The 18,994-nt window shown below is 31.1% G+C and overlaps 1 protein-coding gene across 5 annotated transcripts in view; it reads left to right on the forward strand.

The window, feature by feature from the left end:
- Mgat2 (alpha-1,6-mannosyl-glycoprotein 2-beta-N-acetylglucosaminyltransferase) overlaps positions 1 to 18,994 on the forward strand; it is a 105,622-nt gene that overhangs the window by 73,710 nt on the left and 12,918 nt on the right. For 4 of the 5 annotated variants that reach the window (XM_085809389.1, XM_085809388.1, XM_085809386.1 and 1 more), the window contains exons 2-4: positions 3,930 to 4,423; positions 6,697 to 6,794; positions 13,494 to 13,593. In XM_085809389.1, coding sequence (XP_085665515.1) covers positions 3,941 to 4,423; positions 6,697 to 6,794; positions 13,494 to 13,593 — 681 coding nt within the window. In that variant the 5' untranslated portion in view covers positions 3,930 to 3,940. Of the gene's footprint in view, positions 1 to 3,378; positions 3,496 to 3,929; positions 4,424 to 6,696; positions 6,795 to 13,493; positions 13,594 to 18,994 lie in introns of all 5 variants that reach the window. The other variant, XM_085809387.1, reaches the window with a different exon arrangement.

Raw genomic sequence — 18,994 nt, forward strand, 5'->3', positions numbered from 1 at the left:
AAAAAGCTTGTAAAAGCCGAAGAAAAACATCTCAATTCAATTGTTTACTTAATGCTGTTATTGATTATAGCGAATTCACGGTGAGATCGGATTAGTTTTCTCAGTGTTTTGAATTGAGCTCTATTCAATGTTTTAGTAGTTTAAAATATAACTGCTCTAAGATATTGCGATATTGTATGAATATCTCTGAGGAAATTTCAGCATTTTGTTTTATTTCTTGTGATAAGAATAAATTTTATTCGCTTTTCATCGGACTTGTGTATTCAATTTATTACGAACCCGTACCCATGCAACAATACTAATACCATAAATTCTGTTGTGCTGTAACATTCATGTTGGTGAGAATATTTTGTGTTCTTGATTACCACTGCATGTTAACTCATTTAGAATCTGAAAACTGAGCCTCAATTCTTCACTTAGGAGACTATATGCTTTAGCAGTTATGTTCTTTGCATAAATTCAAGTAGTTCGCTTTTGTTGTAACATGAACCACATCCATATATTTATGAATCTGGTGCCGATAACAGAAGATACCTGCTTTTCTTATATGACCTTGTTCTGGCTTCAGAATCTTTAAATTTAGAGATAAATAACTAATTATATAATTATTTTAAATTATTCAAATTAAAAAATATTGAAACCAAAACTTTGATTGCCAAAGTTTTCAAGAAACCGTATTTTATTCAAAGTGCCTGCTGTGCATTTTACCGATATCATACCGTTGTTTGCATTCCAGAAAAGATTGATCAAATTAGGTTGGATATTGAAAATTAGGTTTATGTTTTGTTTATTCCATGAAAATGTCAGAATGTTTACTTTATAAAATATGATTATTTTTTTAAAATAATTTTTTGTACACCAGTATATTTTCTCTATTTTGCTAATTTTGATAAAAATATATTTACGGGTAGCCCTTGACAAAATTTGGCGATTTTTGGTGGTACATGGACACTGAGTTTATGCAATTTGTTGACTTGTTATTTTGGCAAGCCGAAAGTCAAAGAATTGCACAAACTGGTTATTCATGTATACATTGACCCATTTTTCACTTTAAAAAAAATCAGAGAATTGCACAAACTTGGCATTGCGCACTCCCTTGACTTTGTCCATGTACACATTGATCTACTTTCACTTAAAAAGTCAAAGAAGCAGCTAATTCTATTCTAGAGCCAAACAAAAAAATATATAATCTCAATAACTACATTTTAAATCAAACAATGAAATACAGTACAAAGTCTTTAATCTGGACTCGTCGGGACTTCGGTAATTCCAGATTAGGGGTTTTTCCAGATTATTGATCATCAATTTAAATCTGGTAAGATGCCGTGCAGAAATTATACAATTAAAAATATGAAATCATAATTTATGAAATAAAAAGCAATTATTATCTAAAGGGTATCAAAATTTACAAAAAAAAGCTTAATATTTATTTGTTTACTTTATTAAACATTTCTTTTAATGCGCACTTGCGTAAAGCATACATTACGCATAGTCGAAATTAGAAAGCTTCAACCAAAAAACTATTTGATGTGTATTCGTGATATTTATAATGACGAGGAAATTGATGTACATCGAGATGAAACACTACATTTAGTAAGGAATTTTAAGCCGAATAAAATAAAAACATCTGCCCTGAAGAATGAGGATAGTGCTGACAGATCAACTTCCAGTTCATTGCCTGCCGCAATGTCCCCCCCCCCCTGCAGAGCAGCATGAAATTGATAAACAGATTTCGGAATGGTTAGAGAAACAAATCACCTCTCTGTCACTTTCTTCATGCCTTTATCCATTTTGTGCAGTAATTCCACTTTTTGTTTAATGGACATCGAAACATGCTTTCGCTTTGTAGATCCTTTGACAGCTCCAGAATTGGAAACTCTTTTTGACATTTTCGAAAGTTCAAGCTTACTTTTTATAAAATTGCTCTAAGTCTGCAAAAAATAATAAGCCGTATTCAATTAGAAGATTAAGGAACAATGCAATCTGCAACATTAACTGAAATAGATAATTAGATAATTTTAGCCTAGCTTATACCGTCCGTTATACATTTAACACACATGCGTAATGCGTTTACATATACACAGAAAGTTTGTAGCTTTGAGGTCCAGATTATAGATCATTCCGGATTATGGACGTCCGGATTAAAGACTTTATACTGAAACGTAAAAAGGAAAATTCATCTTAGTGCTACACAGAGGAAATATCCACTTACCTCATCTAGAAATTTCCGTGTCCTCAGTCAAACAAAATTTCTTAACAGCGACCAAAAACTTCCTAAAATTATCTGAACTGGAATATGTATACTGGCATCGCCACATAAATTCACAATAATAAAAGTAAAAAATATCCTCCAACGTTCGACCGTACACATTTCCTTTGTACAAACAGGACACTTACAATGGCTACTAAGTAAGCCTTCATTTACACACCAGTCAATTAATGCTTTCCCCCCTTTGATTACGAATTATACAGAAATTCAAATTAATCTTACCACATTCAACCATTTTTCCATGTAAACCACAAAATGACCCAACGTACTTCCTAACCAACATCCAAGATTTACAAATCTTTTCTCATCATTCAAATTCACCGCACTCAGGCAACCAATTACATCATAACAGGGTTTCCATAACATTCAACTACTCAGGTTACCATAAATGAAACAATAACTTAGCGATAATCCAAGGGGCACCCTTAAATATACTATAATCCTAATTTTTTTTTTTTTTAAATTTTTTTTATTTAAGCATTATTTGGGTACAGTTCTGTTATTTCTTACCTGGATTCGGATCTGCTGACAATCTGGCAAAAAATTTGAAGCATAAAAATAATTGCAAAACATTTTAATTATGATAAATAAAATACAATACAGTTAAGTTGAAGAAAAATGCAAGGGAAAAATAAAAATAGATATTCATAAAATTAGAAATTTTTAAGGTAAATCAAACAACTTGCCAAAGAAAGCAGAAAAAAAAATTCATTTTATGTTTTTTTTTTTTTTTTTTTTCTGTATTATTCCTTGTTCTTGAGGAAATTGTATGGAAGATATTTCATCATTAGGCAAGATTAAATTTTTAAATCCATGGTAAATACAATAATAATAAAAACACAAGGGACCATTACATCTTTGGAATTTGGAATTTCGTTGCCAATTTTGAAAGGACATTCTTTTAATTTTTCTTAAAAAAGTTGATTTTGTAACAACTTTAGAAGTAAGCATTAGTGACACCGTATGAACCAATCTTATGGCGATGACTCTGGTCCCGATAACAGAACTGTACCATTATTTGTGTATCTTAAAGCTGTCTTTACTTTCTCTAATAGATATGAATTATTATTTAATTAAGATTACTTAACTGGTGATTGTAATTGTTTCAGGTTTAATAAGTAGAAGAGAAATTAAGAAATTATCCATATATGATAACTAACACAATTACAGTAACTGTACTTTATGGCATCTTCAAAATGTTCCTCAATAATGTGTTTGGACCTAGTGTAAGTGAATTTTTAAATAAGTTGCTTTGAATGTAAAGTTTTATTTTAAAATCATGTCTATAAAAAAAGCAGATTGAAAGTATCTATGCAGAGGCAGGTTTATGGGGTCACATATAGCTGCAAGGGGCCTCTGAGGGCTAATGATTTATTAAAAAATCATAAGTATACCCTGGGTTTTAAGTTGAGGGGCTCCCAAAAGTTCAGGCGATATTGGTCACCCACTTCATAAATCAGCCACTGTATCCATGGAGCATTTTTTGAAGCAATGTCTTCTGTTTTTATCATAATTATCTTTAAATTTTGATTAATTTGAAGTAGTTAGTTAGTGTTCATGTAATATGAAAAGTAACAAATGTGTATGTTATGGAGCAAATCTTGTTTGCAGTGTACAGTATTGTAATTGTGTTTAATTTATAACATTTAATGCTTTTTAGGTTATGACGGAATGGCAAGAGGATGGCTTTGTTCTACAATGCTGAGACGGTGTTCTTCTCATCTCTTCAAAACTGTCGTTTTATTATTTGTTGTGTCATTCCTTTGGCTTCAGTTGAGAATAGTCAATCTGAAGCCAGACCTTTTTGTGTCTCACAGAAATCACTACAGTGATCCAGAATCAGCATTTTTTGCCAATTATAGTGCCATTTTAAATTCTGTCAATTCAACAACGCCATCAAATCTTCTAATGCTGCTTAGTACTATTGAAGAAATAAATGCTTTACAGACTGTGAATAATTTAGAAAAGTTTGGTCCACTTAATGAAAATGATGTAGTTATTGTGGTACAAGTGCATAACAGAGCACAATATCTGTATGCATTGATTGAGTCTTTAAGACAAGCACAAAATATTAATCAAACTCTTTTGGTTTTTAGTCATGATTTATTTGATGTTCACATCAACATTCTTATACAAAGAATTGATTTTGCTAAGGTTGGTATTTTTTTCTTCATAAAAGCATTTTATTCTGAAGTTTATCTTTCATAAAAAGTTCACAATATATTGAGTCTTAATCATACTTTCCTCCTCCTCCCTATTACTGCTTTTGGGATGCTTTTCATTAATTAAGTCATTTTTATGAAAATATAAGTTTTGTATATATGTAATTGCATCGAAAGAGAAATACATATGTGGGTTCTTGTCTTTGGCAATCACAATTCATCTTGAAGTAAAACACATTTAATGAAACATTAGTACGTATACAACATTGTTCATCTATTAATATACGTATAAAACTTCTTAATATGACATCGTTCATCTATTAACACATATATAACATCGTTCATCTCACTTACATAAATCAAAATGGTGAGCATTTCATCAATCCTACTCATGCAGTAAACAGTTAAAAATTAGATAGCATGCGAGAAAAATGTTAGGCAAAATCTTTTACATTTGTCTTATTTTTTGTACGTTATGCGGCTGTGTGTTGGAATAAATTACAATGAAAGCATTTTTTCCCCTTGCTCTTATTTTTGCAAAAATTCTTCATGTGACCAGGATTTCTGCAGTTATAGCAGTGGGTATTTGTTTTTATTTTACTTTCAAAATGGTTGCCTCTGGTTTTAGAATTAGGTTTAATGGATTTGTTTTTATCATTATCTAATTTAATTTTTTCATTAAATTTTGCCTGAAGTTCTGCCAAAGTTTTACATCCTTAAAGAATAGCTGTATTAAGTCTAGAATTGTTTTATACCATTAATAACATACTCAATTAAAGTGGCATTTTCAATATTATCTTTGGAACATAGATTTTTAATTACCAAAAAATATTCAAATAGAGATTCTTTTTCCTGCATTTTACATTTTGATAATTGTTCATGTAACTGAGCAGAGTTATATTGAACACCATGTTCATTTACTAAAAAAGCCTTAAATGCATTCCATGAATTAATTTTCATTTTGCTTTCAATGAATAATTTTGTTTTGCCAGTTAACGATCTTTTGCCCCATATCAGTTTCTGTAATTCAGTTAATTTTAAGAAATTAGATACATCCTCAAAGTTTTCAATGAATTTGTCAACCGTATTATAGACATTACCATCAAATTTAGAAATCAAACTTTCAATGTGATTAAAATTTATGTGCGTATTTGAATACAGAAATTGAACTGGAGATTTACTAGTATTTTGTTTTTCATCATGATCTTCATCAGCAGCAGCAAAAGAGAAGTGTCGGTGAAAATTTGAGCAGTTGATGTATCGATTTCACTATTAACAGAAGTATTCAGTCTTTCATCTAATATTGCTTCATATTCCTCCATTTGCTGCCTGTGATTTGATCCCGCTTCTGACACCAATTTTGTGGGTTCTTGTTTTGGGCAATCACATTTCATCTTGAAACAAAACATATTTAATGAAATATTAATACATATACAACATTGTTCATCTGTTAATACATGTAAAGCTTCTTAATATGATATCATTCATCTATTAATACATGTAAAGTTTCTTAATATGACATCGTTCATCTATTAACACATATATAACATCGTTCATCTCACTTTCATAAAACAAAATGGCGAGCACTCCATCTATCTTACTCGTGCAGTAAACAGTTAAAAATTGGATAGTGGGCAAGAAAAATGTTAGTCTATGTAGTTAGGATTCCACATATTATATATAATATATATATAATGTATAACTGATATTTTTATGCTGTTATAATGCTCAAAAAAGAGCAGCATCAGGAGTAAATTTATAAAATTAGAAATCACAAACTTCATGAAGTAACTGAGATTTAATTCAATCTGACATGCTAAGTTTGCATGTGTCATGAAGGAAATCAATTGTATTGTGGGGAGTGCACAATAGCCACCCACTCCCCCCAAAAAAGAAAGAAAGGTGTGCCAAGTAGGAATTTTTTTGGAGAAACCATGAACATTTTGTAAATTTACATAGCAATCCTCGTTTTTTAAAATCAATAAAATTCCACTATTTTTATCGTAAAATTGGCATGAATTGTTAGGGCATTTCATTGGGGAGCATTTGAAAAGTGATGGAGGAAAATATTTGGATTAAGTTAATATATATTTTTTAATAGCATACCTTGAGGTAGCACCTTTTGTAAATAAGTGTAGCTGCAATGGAAAGTTTTAGGGTGAGAAATATTTTAAATTTTGTTTTATGTCACAGTTTCGTTTTATTAATGCATTATTATAATACATCATTATAAAGTCTTTATTTTTATTGTATGAATTTTTGTAGGTCATTCAAATTTTCTACCCATATTCTATTCAGTTGCATCCAAATGAATTTCCAGGACATGATCCAAATGATTGTGCTAGGAATATGAAAAAAGAAGAGTAAGCTATGATTCATTTTTATAGTATTGAGCTTGTGAAATGAAACTGGGACTTGCATTAAACACATTTACTTAAGTTTTTCAATAGAACTTGTTTTATAGTTTGCAGTGTGTTAAATTAGCAACATTTCTCTTTTTTAATAATTATTTAAAAATAAATTTTTACTGTTTCTGTATTATTTATTTTACTGTATTTTTCATTAAAAGAAGTGAAATTTCATTTTTAATTATCAAATTTTGTAAAAAATAAAATATTAAGATATGTATGTAACTGCTACTGGAAACATTGTTGGTGCTGAAGTAAGGTGATAACGTGGCAACGAATGTCTGTCTGTGTTGCATCCATGCTCTCAACATTTGCCATTCATGCAATGTCTTGTTCTGTTATGTTCGATGCATTTTGCAAAATAGTTGAGAATGCTCTATTTCTTAAAAAAAAAAAAAAAAAAAAAAAATGTTTATTACTAAGGAATGTTATGGAAATGCAGCATTAAAAAGTGCAGAGCAGTGATAAGACTAGGAATATTAAATGGCTTTAAGAAAGTTAAATTTATAACAGCCATATATTTTGTTTACTTTTATTGAAAAGAATTAGCATCACTGAAATTCTGTCAGAAGAACTGGGTAGAGTATAAAACTACTATAGATTGAAAATGTTATCTTTAAGAACTTTGCTGTGTGGAATTTGAGTAGGAACTGAAATCCTTAACTAACAGAAGTTCAATTCCCTGTCAAAGTTCCCTTGGCACCAGTCAAAAATCTCTGTAGCAGTAATATGCATGTACTAAATAATCATTTTTAATTTTAATAATTAAATATAATTAGTTCTTCAAGTTAAGATGGAAATTCTGATTTCTGTTTAAAAATGCTGGTTGCAAACATGATTTTCCTTTGCTTTTAAAAATTTCTAAGTAGTAATGAATTTCCTTACATTTTTTAATATCACAATATACTATAATTCCAAAAAACGAAATAAGAGTGTGCAGATCTACTAAATGAAACTAAATATGAAATATTTCTTCTTCAGATAATTGAAAACCATCATTAAATAATGGAAAATGAATGGCAATAGATAGTTTTGAAATAAAATTAAGAATTAAAATAATTTTGAGCATGCAAAATATCATTTTTCATTTTGTTATTATGAGTTGTGTGTATCAGAAGTCATCACATTAGATTCGTTTCAGGAAAATATTCTTTTCCCTGAGATTAAATATTGTACAGTTCCTTTATGTTGATTAACCAGTTATTTTATGTTTTGGATCTTTACTATTATTTCTCCCTTCCATTTTTAGATTGTAAGACAGCATATTCTGCCTTTCGAGGCAACATTACTAGTTTGCTAGATAAGGTACATAATCTTTGGCCTTATATTATGATTGCCGATATTAAATATGCACACCAGTTAAGTTTTGTGCCAGATTTGCATTAAACTGATTTGTGTAGCCTTCAACTACAAACTTATTTGAATTTTACATTTAACTTAACTGCATTTATCTCCTCATAAGTATTTGACTGAGTAAGCACAAAGTATGCATTCTGTTATTATTTAGTGTTAAATAAAGGGTCTTTTATACCCTTCTAAAGTTTAGTTATAGTTTGTAATTGCTAACAAATATCTAAACTTTATATATTGTTGGCAGCTGTTGGTAACATACAGTTTAGCTGTAAATAATTTGCATATGCTCTTTTATATATTTATTGTAGTTTTCAAATTATTCTTAAAAACCATTCTTCAAACATGTATTGCAGTAAATAATGTAATCTATCAATTATGAAGCTGAAACAACAAAGATATTGGTTTTCAAAGCATAAGATGGTAGTACAGTGAGAATAACAGAAAATAAAACAATAAACAGCTGCAAAGGTGTGAAAAATCTGTTTTTTTCCTGTAATAAACAAGCAAATAGCAAATATTCGTGACAAAATTATGAATATTTTCAATTCACCATTGTTATCAAAAGCATATAGTATATGATCAACGGCAGAAGATATGAAAGATCTCCTATTATAGAAAAGATATGAAAGATCTGCTATTATAGAAAAGATATGAAAAATCTGTTTATTATAGAAAAAAGTTATGAATATTTGCTAATCACTCTTGTTATCAAGAGCATATAACATGATCAATGACAAAAATAGCAGTGACAAAACGCATATCAGGAATGCTTATTCACTGGATACAATACTCTTAAGCCACCCAGCATATTGAGCTTTAAATAACCTCAGAGCTAGAGATCCATTGATGTTTACGTCTAGAGGAGTGGCTATGTGAGCAAGCGTTGACCATATGAATGAGATAATGTGATCACCAATTAAACCAGTTGTTTCCCCACTTGAACCTGAATATGATGAGACACCATCCTGTGTCAGAGAATGCCATTATGAAACATATTTTGTGTCTACAACTTGGGGGGGGGTAAAGGGTGTAGATTCTCGAAGTGTTTTCTGGTAAAACCATACATTCAAGAAAAAATAACTCACTACAATCCCCATGCTTACTGTGGCATCATGCATATACATCAGAAAGTCATGGCTTTTTTGTCAGACCAAAAAACACAGTTCCTTATGGGTGCTCAATTAAAGTGAAGTGTGTTTCATCAGGCCAATATGCAGTGACGGCTTGTGTGCCTGGAGGAATGAAATTCATGTAGTAGATTAGCTACATCTTTAACTGTGGATAAAATTAATGTATACACTTGTGATCAAGAGCGCAGACACGTGTATTGTATAATTTGTATTTGAAAATAATAAGATACATGGGGTCTTGAAAATGGCATTTTTTTACCTTTTTCTTGCTTGAAAAATCTACCCAGAAAGTGTTTAATTTAGAATCATGTCGATGGATATTTCTTCATAGGGCTGTTGTGTCATTGAAAGAGAATTAGTAATGGAAATCTTCATCCTTCCTGTACTGGTTCTGGAATTGTCTGACTCCTTGCGAGATCCTTGTCCTCTGACAATCGCACCTAGTGAAAGTGGTATGGAAACATATTTATTGTTTTAGAACTTTTAGCATTGGAGCCTTGGATAGACCAGTTCATTTGCAACATGTTGGGAACGTGTCTCGTATCCTGTATTGATGACTTGATAAACCTGAGACACAACTGCAATATCCAGTGGAAGATTGCCAAATTGGTTTAGTTCGCAGATGCTATTCATGTCTTCAAACTGGGGCCAGCGTTAGCCAGAGCAGATGCTTCTGCACTTGGAGATGAAATTTTGTGTGAACAGAATTTTTACAATTTAGGCAGACATAGGGTGGCAAGATTTAGATGCTGTAGAGCATAGTGTCCAGTGCCATCTTTTGTCCGAACTTGACTTATGAAAGCTTGCTTCGAACACAAGCTATTGTGTAAGTTATGGATCCAATAAAATTAGTGTAATTAGCTTCTGCAACACTTTAACCATTCATATAATTCACAAAATCAGTACGTTGCTTTTGCAAAAATTTCGTTTTTTTTTTTTTTTTTTTTTTTTTTTTTTTTTTTTTTTTTTTCCATGAGATTTATAGTTATCCACTAAGAAAAGTGTTTTGCTTAATGATGTTGTTAATGAGATTTTTGGAAAAAAAAGAGGAGGAAAGTTACAAAAGATGTCACAGCTGTGGTGCTGCAGCCTCTTCTATGAAGTAGTATGAATGTTCTATGCTGGATATAAATTTGTGTGATTTCCCATTGTTTAAGAGCTGACAACTGTGTTGTTTTCTGATCTATGCACATTGTTCTAATGCATAATTCTGCTTTCCATCATGCAAAATCTCCTATCTGGGCCAGCCATCTTTGGAGTGCAGCGGACACTATGCACCAGGGCATGATTGAGAGGGCCCGACATGATCAAGAAATAAAATAATGTTCTCTTGCACATGAAAATTTGACAGTATTCCTGTCATTGTCAGTATGAAGAAAAGTACATTTATCATAAACCTTATTATTGTAGATCTCTGAACTTTGACAATCTTCAAATTAATTCCTGATGATGCAACTCTGTATTTTTTCTTATTTGATTCGGGAAACTCTTGAGGATCTCCATCTAAACTGGACTTTATAGAAAAAAATCTCAATACCATATAGCCTACATTAAGAAATGAAAATAATACATATTCCTTGTGTTTTTTTCTGGGTGTTTTTAAGTGCTAATATTTAGTAATTGCCAAGTTCATAACCACTTCCAAATTTTTAAGATAAGTGAGGCAAACAGATCTACCTTTAATGGAAACTTTTAAGTGCCAGCTGTCAAGTTCCTTTTTGGGGTCATGGGCATATTAGAAAGTAGCTGGCCCAGCAGAGAAATTATGGGATGAACTGAAGCTAAGTGACAACTTCTGCCAGGAGAAGATGACGGGGAAACCGACTGAAAAGACCTTTGATTTAGAAAGAAGTGCTAATCTAGTGAAGCCCCCTCCCATCTGTGTAGGAGGGAGAAGGAAAAAACAGGTCAGCAGAAGCCACAAAGCAGAACTTACAGAAGAGAACATATTCATTTGAGCAGGTTTGGCATCGTTCAAGTTGGAGATTACTGATCAAGAATCCGGCTAAGTGACAGAAGTCGTGGATGAGACAAAATTTGACATATTTTTAGATGAAGCAAAGTGCGTGCTAGCACATAATTTGAATATTTCAGAGCATTTTCACTGAAAACAGATTCGAAAAAGATTATATTCCAAAATAGCAAAAGGTGAAGTTATAGAAAAACCTGCTAGAGGAGTTTAGATGTTATTTTTTTAACACTGTTAACTCATTCTGTTATTGTACAAATAGAACATAGATTTAAAAGTATACCAAATATTATTTCTGATTTCAAATTAATCACTGATTAAAAAAATGTTCCAAAAACTTTGTGAAGTTTTATAACGAAGATGTAGATGAAAACCTAATCCAGGAACTTTGTTTGCTACGGGATTTGATTTTGAATGAAAGGGATGTAAATAAAACACAAGGCATATTGCAATACGCACTGAATTATAATGAGTTATTTCTGAATCTATTAACTGTGTTAAAATTTTTCTTTACATTGCCAGTTATTGTAGCAGGGGCTGTAGCAAGTGTACAACAGCTTTCTGAAATTATCATTGAGAAATACACCAGGATTTACTGTGTGGAAAGTTTTTAAGTATGATGTAATGAAAACAGTCATAAAAATATTAAACAAAGTTAGAGTACATGCAATTCAGAGACACTTGTTCAGAGCACTGACTGATGAACTAGACTGCCAGTATAGTATAGTGATCTAGTGCTTCAAACAGAAGTTCATTGGATGAATGTATTTAGTGTTTTATAGCGTTTTCAAGACTTGCTCCCTGCCTTAGTAGAATTTTTGAAAGAATGAGGCAAATCCTTTCGTGAACTAGAAGATCCAGCTTGGCTATAGAATTTTGCTTTTCTCACAGATATCACCAAAAAGTTTGGAGTTTCAAGATAGGAATAAATATATCGGCAGATGCTGAAAAGTTCTCTACTACTTGTGTCATGAAGCATTTTGTTTGTCAAGAAATGTAATGCTGCAGAGGAGTTGGAACTGACTAATTTTCAAAATGAATTTATCTATAAAATCACCTTCTTCAAGCTCTCAAAATATTTGGCCTTAAGAAAAATACCCAATTTTGGTCCGTGTTTGTCTCAGATTGAAGGCACTGTTCAGCTCTGTATGCATATCTGTATGAAATTTCTTTCTTCAGTATGAAATTTATTAAAAATAATACAGAAACAGACTCACTGATGAACATTTGAACAATTGTATTTGAATGGCAATCACTACCTGTTCTCTCAAAAAACATGATTAAAAAAACTTGATTGCAAAAAAAGAGTTCCATCCTTCTCGTTAAAGTTAATAAGTCTGAAGTCTGGTAAAATTATCTTATTACATTTGTTACTTATTACTAACTACACTTTAATTTCCTTCTTATTACAACTCAATTTCACTTTCTTTTTGTTATATACAGTATAATTAAAATTGATTTCATATATACTAGAAATGTAAGTTTATAGGCAATAAACAAATGTAACTTTTTTTAAAAAATTGGTAATTCTTTTGGTTGGTAGCTCACAGTAGGATTTAAAAATGGTACCATAACTCAGAAACTTCGTAAGTTTGTCAAACACTGATATAGACTGATTAAAATTTCAATTTTATCAGTCTATATCTGATAATTGGGTTTAATATAGCTTTTATAAAAACTTTCTACATAAAGCTGAATTAATATTTTAATGTATATGATTTGAATACCAGGTTTAAATATGTTGTTACTAAATATTTCCTGTAACTCTGTATCTTCCTTATGTTTGCATGAAATATGAGTAGTTAGATGTCAGGAGCAGCGTTTAGAGTCTTCCAAAGTAAAATGTTGAGCATATGAATCAATTATTCAAATCAGAAGTGAAAATCTTTGAAATCTGGATCATTATGACATAATTATCTTTTCTACTACTGTATCTGTGAATAACTGGGTAATTGTTATTGTTTTCCTTGTATAAGAATTATTTATTTTGTTCCTTATGTTATATGAAAGTTTGCTTATATAATTTGAGTTGTACTTCATGTCATTTATTCTAAATATTTTTAAAAGTTAAATTAATGAGTATATGTTGAAAAAATAGCAAATTAAAAATTGATATTAGAAATGTGACTAAATTATAAATTATTTATGTATCATTAATATTTTATAGTTTGTGCTCTTTATTTATTTCATCATTATTTTTAGGGCATTAAAAAAGAGCTGCAATAATGCTAAGCATCCAGATTTGTATGGTCACTACAGAGAAGCTAAATTTACACAAACAAAACACCACTGGTGGTGGAAGGTATTTATATGTTATTTGTCTTATTTTCTAATTTTTAATTATAGAGTTTAATTTGCATTAAGAATAATATGTAAGCACATGACTGACGGTTTTTGACTAAAATGTCATTATTATAAGAGCAATGTGTTTTTTATTACATGTGAATATTTTTTTTAATTATCCGATTGTGATTTATGTATTTCATGCAATGTTTAATTGAAAAAATGCACTTTGTTTATGAATTTGAACTACCTGTATATTTTATATAATAATATTTTAATATTTGGTGCATTGTGTATATATGCTTTTAGAGAAAATACAAAAATTATTTTATAAAAGCCTAAAATACTTTGTTTCTTTCAAAATATTAACTAAATGCTCAACTTTAATGCTCTTCAAATCAGAGGAAATGAATGAAAGAATTTTAAAATGAATTATGTTAATATTTCGCTATCTGAAATACATGGATCCTGTCTTTCGCCCAAAAAATTCAGATATCAGATCTAAATAATAAAGGTGTTAAAAAAATGTCTTTCTTATTTATTGCAAATTTAGCAAACTCCTAGCTAAAATATTGTATTATAATGGAATTGTTTACATCAGATGTGTAAATTAATTCATGTTCTTTCCCTCTTAAATTTCTTGTTTATTTACCAAAAACTGAAATATAGTCTTAATCTTTAAAGTATCTTCTTGCATATTTATTTCATCATCTGAGTGACATATTGAGTCTATTCTTTTTCTTCTTTTATTATCGTCATTTTTGTCCTGCCCCATTCTTCTTTGGAGAGAAAGGTTCTGAGATAATAAAGTCAGCAATACTTTTTGCAACTTCTTTGGGAATATTTTAAAGCAAATATTAACTACTTGATGTTAAATGAAGTGAAAGAAGTGTAATCTAAATGGACTATGGGTAGAAAATTACGCGAAATATATTATTCTGTAGATCCTTTGGCAGCAGTAGCTCTAGTTCAGTGGTCTTCAAATTTTGTCAATTCATGGAACCCATAGAATTATAAGATTTTTTTTGGGGGGAGCAACCCCATTCCACCCTTAGAAAAATGTAACTTAAAATATTATTTAAAATAGATCAGTATGTTATTGGTACTTTATTGTAAAGAATAGTGTTGTATTCTTTAACGTAAAAAAAAAAAAAAAAAAAAAAAAAAAATTAGGTAATGTAGGCATTCACATTCATAGCATTAACTCATGGTATGAATGCCTAAATTACATAAATTGGAGTGTGCTTGCTGTTTTGCACAAACTGTCTAGCTTTATAAATGTTATCTGCAGTCACATTTCATATCCACTATTTAATTTGTTTCTAAGTTTTGTTTTTGTTGCCACATATGATGAGAAAGATTTTTTTACTTAAATATGTTGTTCTGAAAGATCTTGAAATGTTTACAGCGACACGAGAAACATCTCGGTATTCTGATTGCATAGGCAACCAAAAAATTAGGATCTGCCCATGCTTAAATTTAGATTTTGATGGAAAATCTGGTGATTTGGCAATAAGTTGTTCCCTTTCCTTCATTGGCAAGCCTTCTGATTTATCATAGTACTCAAACAAATTTTTTATCCAGTCGCCCTCAAGTCGCCAAACATTTTTGGGTGAGAAACTCCACATGTTAAATATTTGCATAATCGTCTGTAGTAACGGCAACCGCCGTCAATAAAAGGTGGTGCTTTTCTTGGTAGCAGCGCAGTTCATTTTCAGTTCGAAGCAGAGCAGACCTGCCCAGAGGAGATTTGAGGGGATGATGGTTTCCAGTTCCAGTCCAGCCTGGGTTCCAGTCCAGCCTGGGTTCCAGTCCAGCCTGGGTTCCAGTCCAGTCTGGGTTCCAGTCCAGTCCAGCTTGGGTTCCAGTTCCAGTCCAGTCCAAATTCTAGTCCAGTTCCAGCAGGCGTTTTTGAGTCCAGTTCAACTTAAATGGGGAGTTATGCCAGAGGGACAGGACGGATTTTTGTCCTTATAAGATGTGTTCTTTTCCTCAGTCGCTGAATAGCTGACAGTTCAAAGCATTCCTAGGAATTTGAATGTGTGGCTATTTTCTCACCTAAGATGTTAAGTTTGTTCATGATGTTAAGTTGTCATCATTTCGAAAATTTTAGTTGAAAAAAACCTTTAAGTTTGGTAAGGTTTGTATTCTTCAGACAATCAAGATTCGAAGTCAGATATATAAAATAGCATTAACATAGGTTTTAACGTGAAAAACCAACACCACGCTTAACTTAAAAAAAAAATCTATGAATGGCACAAATCTATGCAACGAACGAATCTATGAACTATGCACAACTCGCTTTAATAAATTAACATAACAATAATAAATTTCAAAGAATACCATGTACACAGCATCCTGTTTAAACTTTAAAAAAAATCTACGAATTGCACAATTTAGGCAACAAACGAATCTATGAACTATGCACACCTTACTTTAATAAATTAACATAACAACAATAAATTTCAAAGAATACCATGTACACAGAGTTCTGTTTCAACTTTAAAAAACATCTACGAATTGCACAATCTAGACACTACGCACTAATGAAAAAAATAAACTAAAATAAATTTCAAACAATTCAAAAAAAAAAAAAAAAAAAGGGACAGAAATTCATACTAAAAAAATGAACATAACATTCTACAAAATATGAACAAGAATAAAATAAAATGCACTTACCATGAATTAATGCTTTTTCAAACAGTAGAAATACCAATTTCATACCGCCTTTAACATGCCACCACATAATCACTGTCATATTTATATTACAGCCAGACACACTATCCAGAAAATTCATACTATGGTTCACAAATAATCGCAAATCCCTACTTCTATCATGCACAGCCACTAAAAATAATCTCTCAGACCCTCTTTCCACACCTCCAAATACCCACTGCCCCTCAACAGGATGGCCATGATGATATTTCCTTTTACCGAACTTCAATTCAACAACTTCCACCATTTTATCTTTCGCCCTATCTTCTCTTACACAGAGCATGACGCGAACCAACGAGCTCCAGCGAAAGATTTTTCAACGTCAACAGGGTTGCCATACAACACGCAATCGCACCAAAAACCAGCACAGAACACATATCGCCACGTTTGGTGAGATTAGGGCGTATATCAGAGTTGTACCACTAAATGTATTTTTATATTTTTTAGTTGATAAACACTAGTCAACTAATGTGAATGCTTTATAATTTTTTCGAATTTTTATTTTGACCTGCAGAATCCCAGGGTTCTGCAGAACACAGTTCGAAGACAACTGCTCTGGAGCATACCTACCTAATTCCATTTGTTACGCTCAAAAGTAAAAGTTATTTATTGCTATTCTCTAATCTACAGTATACTGTAGATACTCTGATCTACAGTATCTTCTCCAAACCACAGCAAATCATTTTCATAACCTTAAGTACATGGGTTGGGAAATCTGATTCTGGTGGGAGAAAAGATTGAAATTAAAAATAGTTATATTATTATAGAAATTAAAAATAGTTATACATTTATTGGAGATGTGGGCATGCATCACATTACATTCAATGTGAAAAGCATCATTGAGACTCAGTTTGGTTCAACTGCTGGACACTAATCATAATCTTCAGATTTTTCACCTTCACAGCAGGGTGCACAGAGTAGTATTGCTAATATGCTTGTATGGTACTTACGTTCTGTACGAAATTTTAACTGCAGACATGGTGACAGCATGAAAGGGCTAGGCTGAAAATGATTAGTGGATACATAAATATAGTGTATAAAAAATGATATAAATTTATGTAATGATGGGCATGGCTGCAATGAAATGAAGTGTCGGGGGCTTGGCATCTGAAGTTCAGTCAACCTACTGATGCTCAAATAATGTACCGTTTTGCTTGTAGAGAAGCTCTTGTGCCAAATAATTTGGCTGTAGAATCAAAAGTTGGCATTTAATTGCATAATTGAATGTACTAAAAAGCAGATAACTTAATGGCATTTTTTGTTTTCTTTTCCTAAATTTTATGTGATGAAATAAGATTGGAGAATCAGTCTTTGTTGTTCTGCATGGAATTTCACTGGCTGTGGAGAGGGACAGCAGTGTGTGTGAGTAACTGTCAGTATTGAACTAAACTGTGAGCCTATTACTGGTTGCAAAAAATGGAATACTTAGTCAACATATTAAAATACCTAAATAAACTTGATCGAAAAATGCAAAGATCACTTGAGAGTATAACTTGCACCGACAAAATTTATAGATTGAAAAATAAAATTAAATTTAAGGAAGACAGGATGAAAAGTGGTTCTTTCAAAATGCTTAGTTTAGTTTTGAAATCCTGAAAGAAAGTGCAGAACTTTTAGATCAGTACCTATGTATGTTTGACAGCAAGCATTTTGAAACGAAATTTCATTGGGTTCAAATTCCATTTGCTTCTTCATTAAATCGTATGATATTCCATTTAAGTTAAAGAAAAGTAGAAGTTAAATTTGGGAAATGATTCTACTCTTGAAGTTGTTTTTAAGAATTTTCCTTTATCTCAATTCTAATTCTGGGTAACTGCAAGTGAAATTCAGCTATTTGGGCTTGTTTCTGTGAATACAACTCACTTGGCTTCTTGACATAAAGGCTGTGATCACAGAAATAGACCTAAGTATCTCACTGAAATAAAATATGTATCTTAACTGAAATAAAATATGTGTATCACTGAAATAAAATGATAATATATGTATTAACTGTGGCAAAAGAAAAATTGCAGGTATTCATATTTATACTTAAAATGTTTATTTTTGTCATTAGATTATTAATAGCAGTACATTTACACATTGCCAATAATTCTTTTCTGTATAATTAATTTTACTTTTCTCTTTTCATATTATGATTTTATAAGTGTTCTCAAAGTGCTAATCACAGTTTTACTCAGTCAAATCTGACAACTGTGATATAAAAACACAACTCATAAATGCAATGTAAAAACTATATCAAATACCAGTTACTAAAAACGCATGCATTAGGTATTTTCATTCTATTAATTTTGTTTATTTTTTGCTTATGGCTGTATAAGAAGTCTTACCTGAGATGAATGTCTAGATGGAATGCTTATGCATTTTAATGCAAAAGTATTTAAAAGATGTTATTAATTCAACACCTAGTCTGAAATAAAAGAAATTAACTATATTAGTAGAAAGATTTTCTTTGATAATGTGCCATGATATTTATGAGGTGCACCATGAAATTATTTATGCTTTGAGGTGTGCAGTACACATAAATATGAGTATACTGCTATGAGTACACATAAATATGTTTGTGTGCAAAGTATTTCTCGGTTTTCAGTGCTGTATTTTCCTAGTGTCAAACTTAATTGGCTGTACTCCCTCTGCAGAATTCATCTTATTCTTTGAATGAATTACATATAAGTTTTGATGTCATTTTGCCCCCACTGTGGTGTGCA

This window comes from Stegodyphus dumicola, chromosome X2 (assembly GCF_044657685.1).
Source record: "Stegodyphus dumicola isolate Sdum_Otavi_A_Nest chromosome X2, ASM4465768v1".
In the NCBI taxonomy this organism is placed as follows: Eukaryota; Metazoa; Arthropoda; class Arachnida; order Araneae; family Eresidae; genus Stegodyphus; species Stegodyphus dumicola.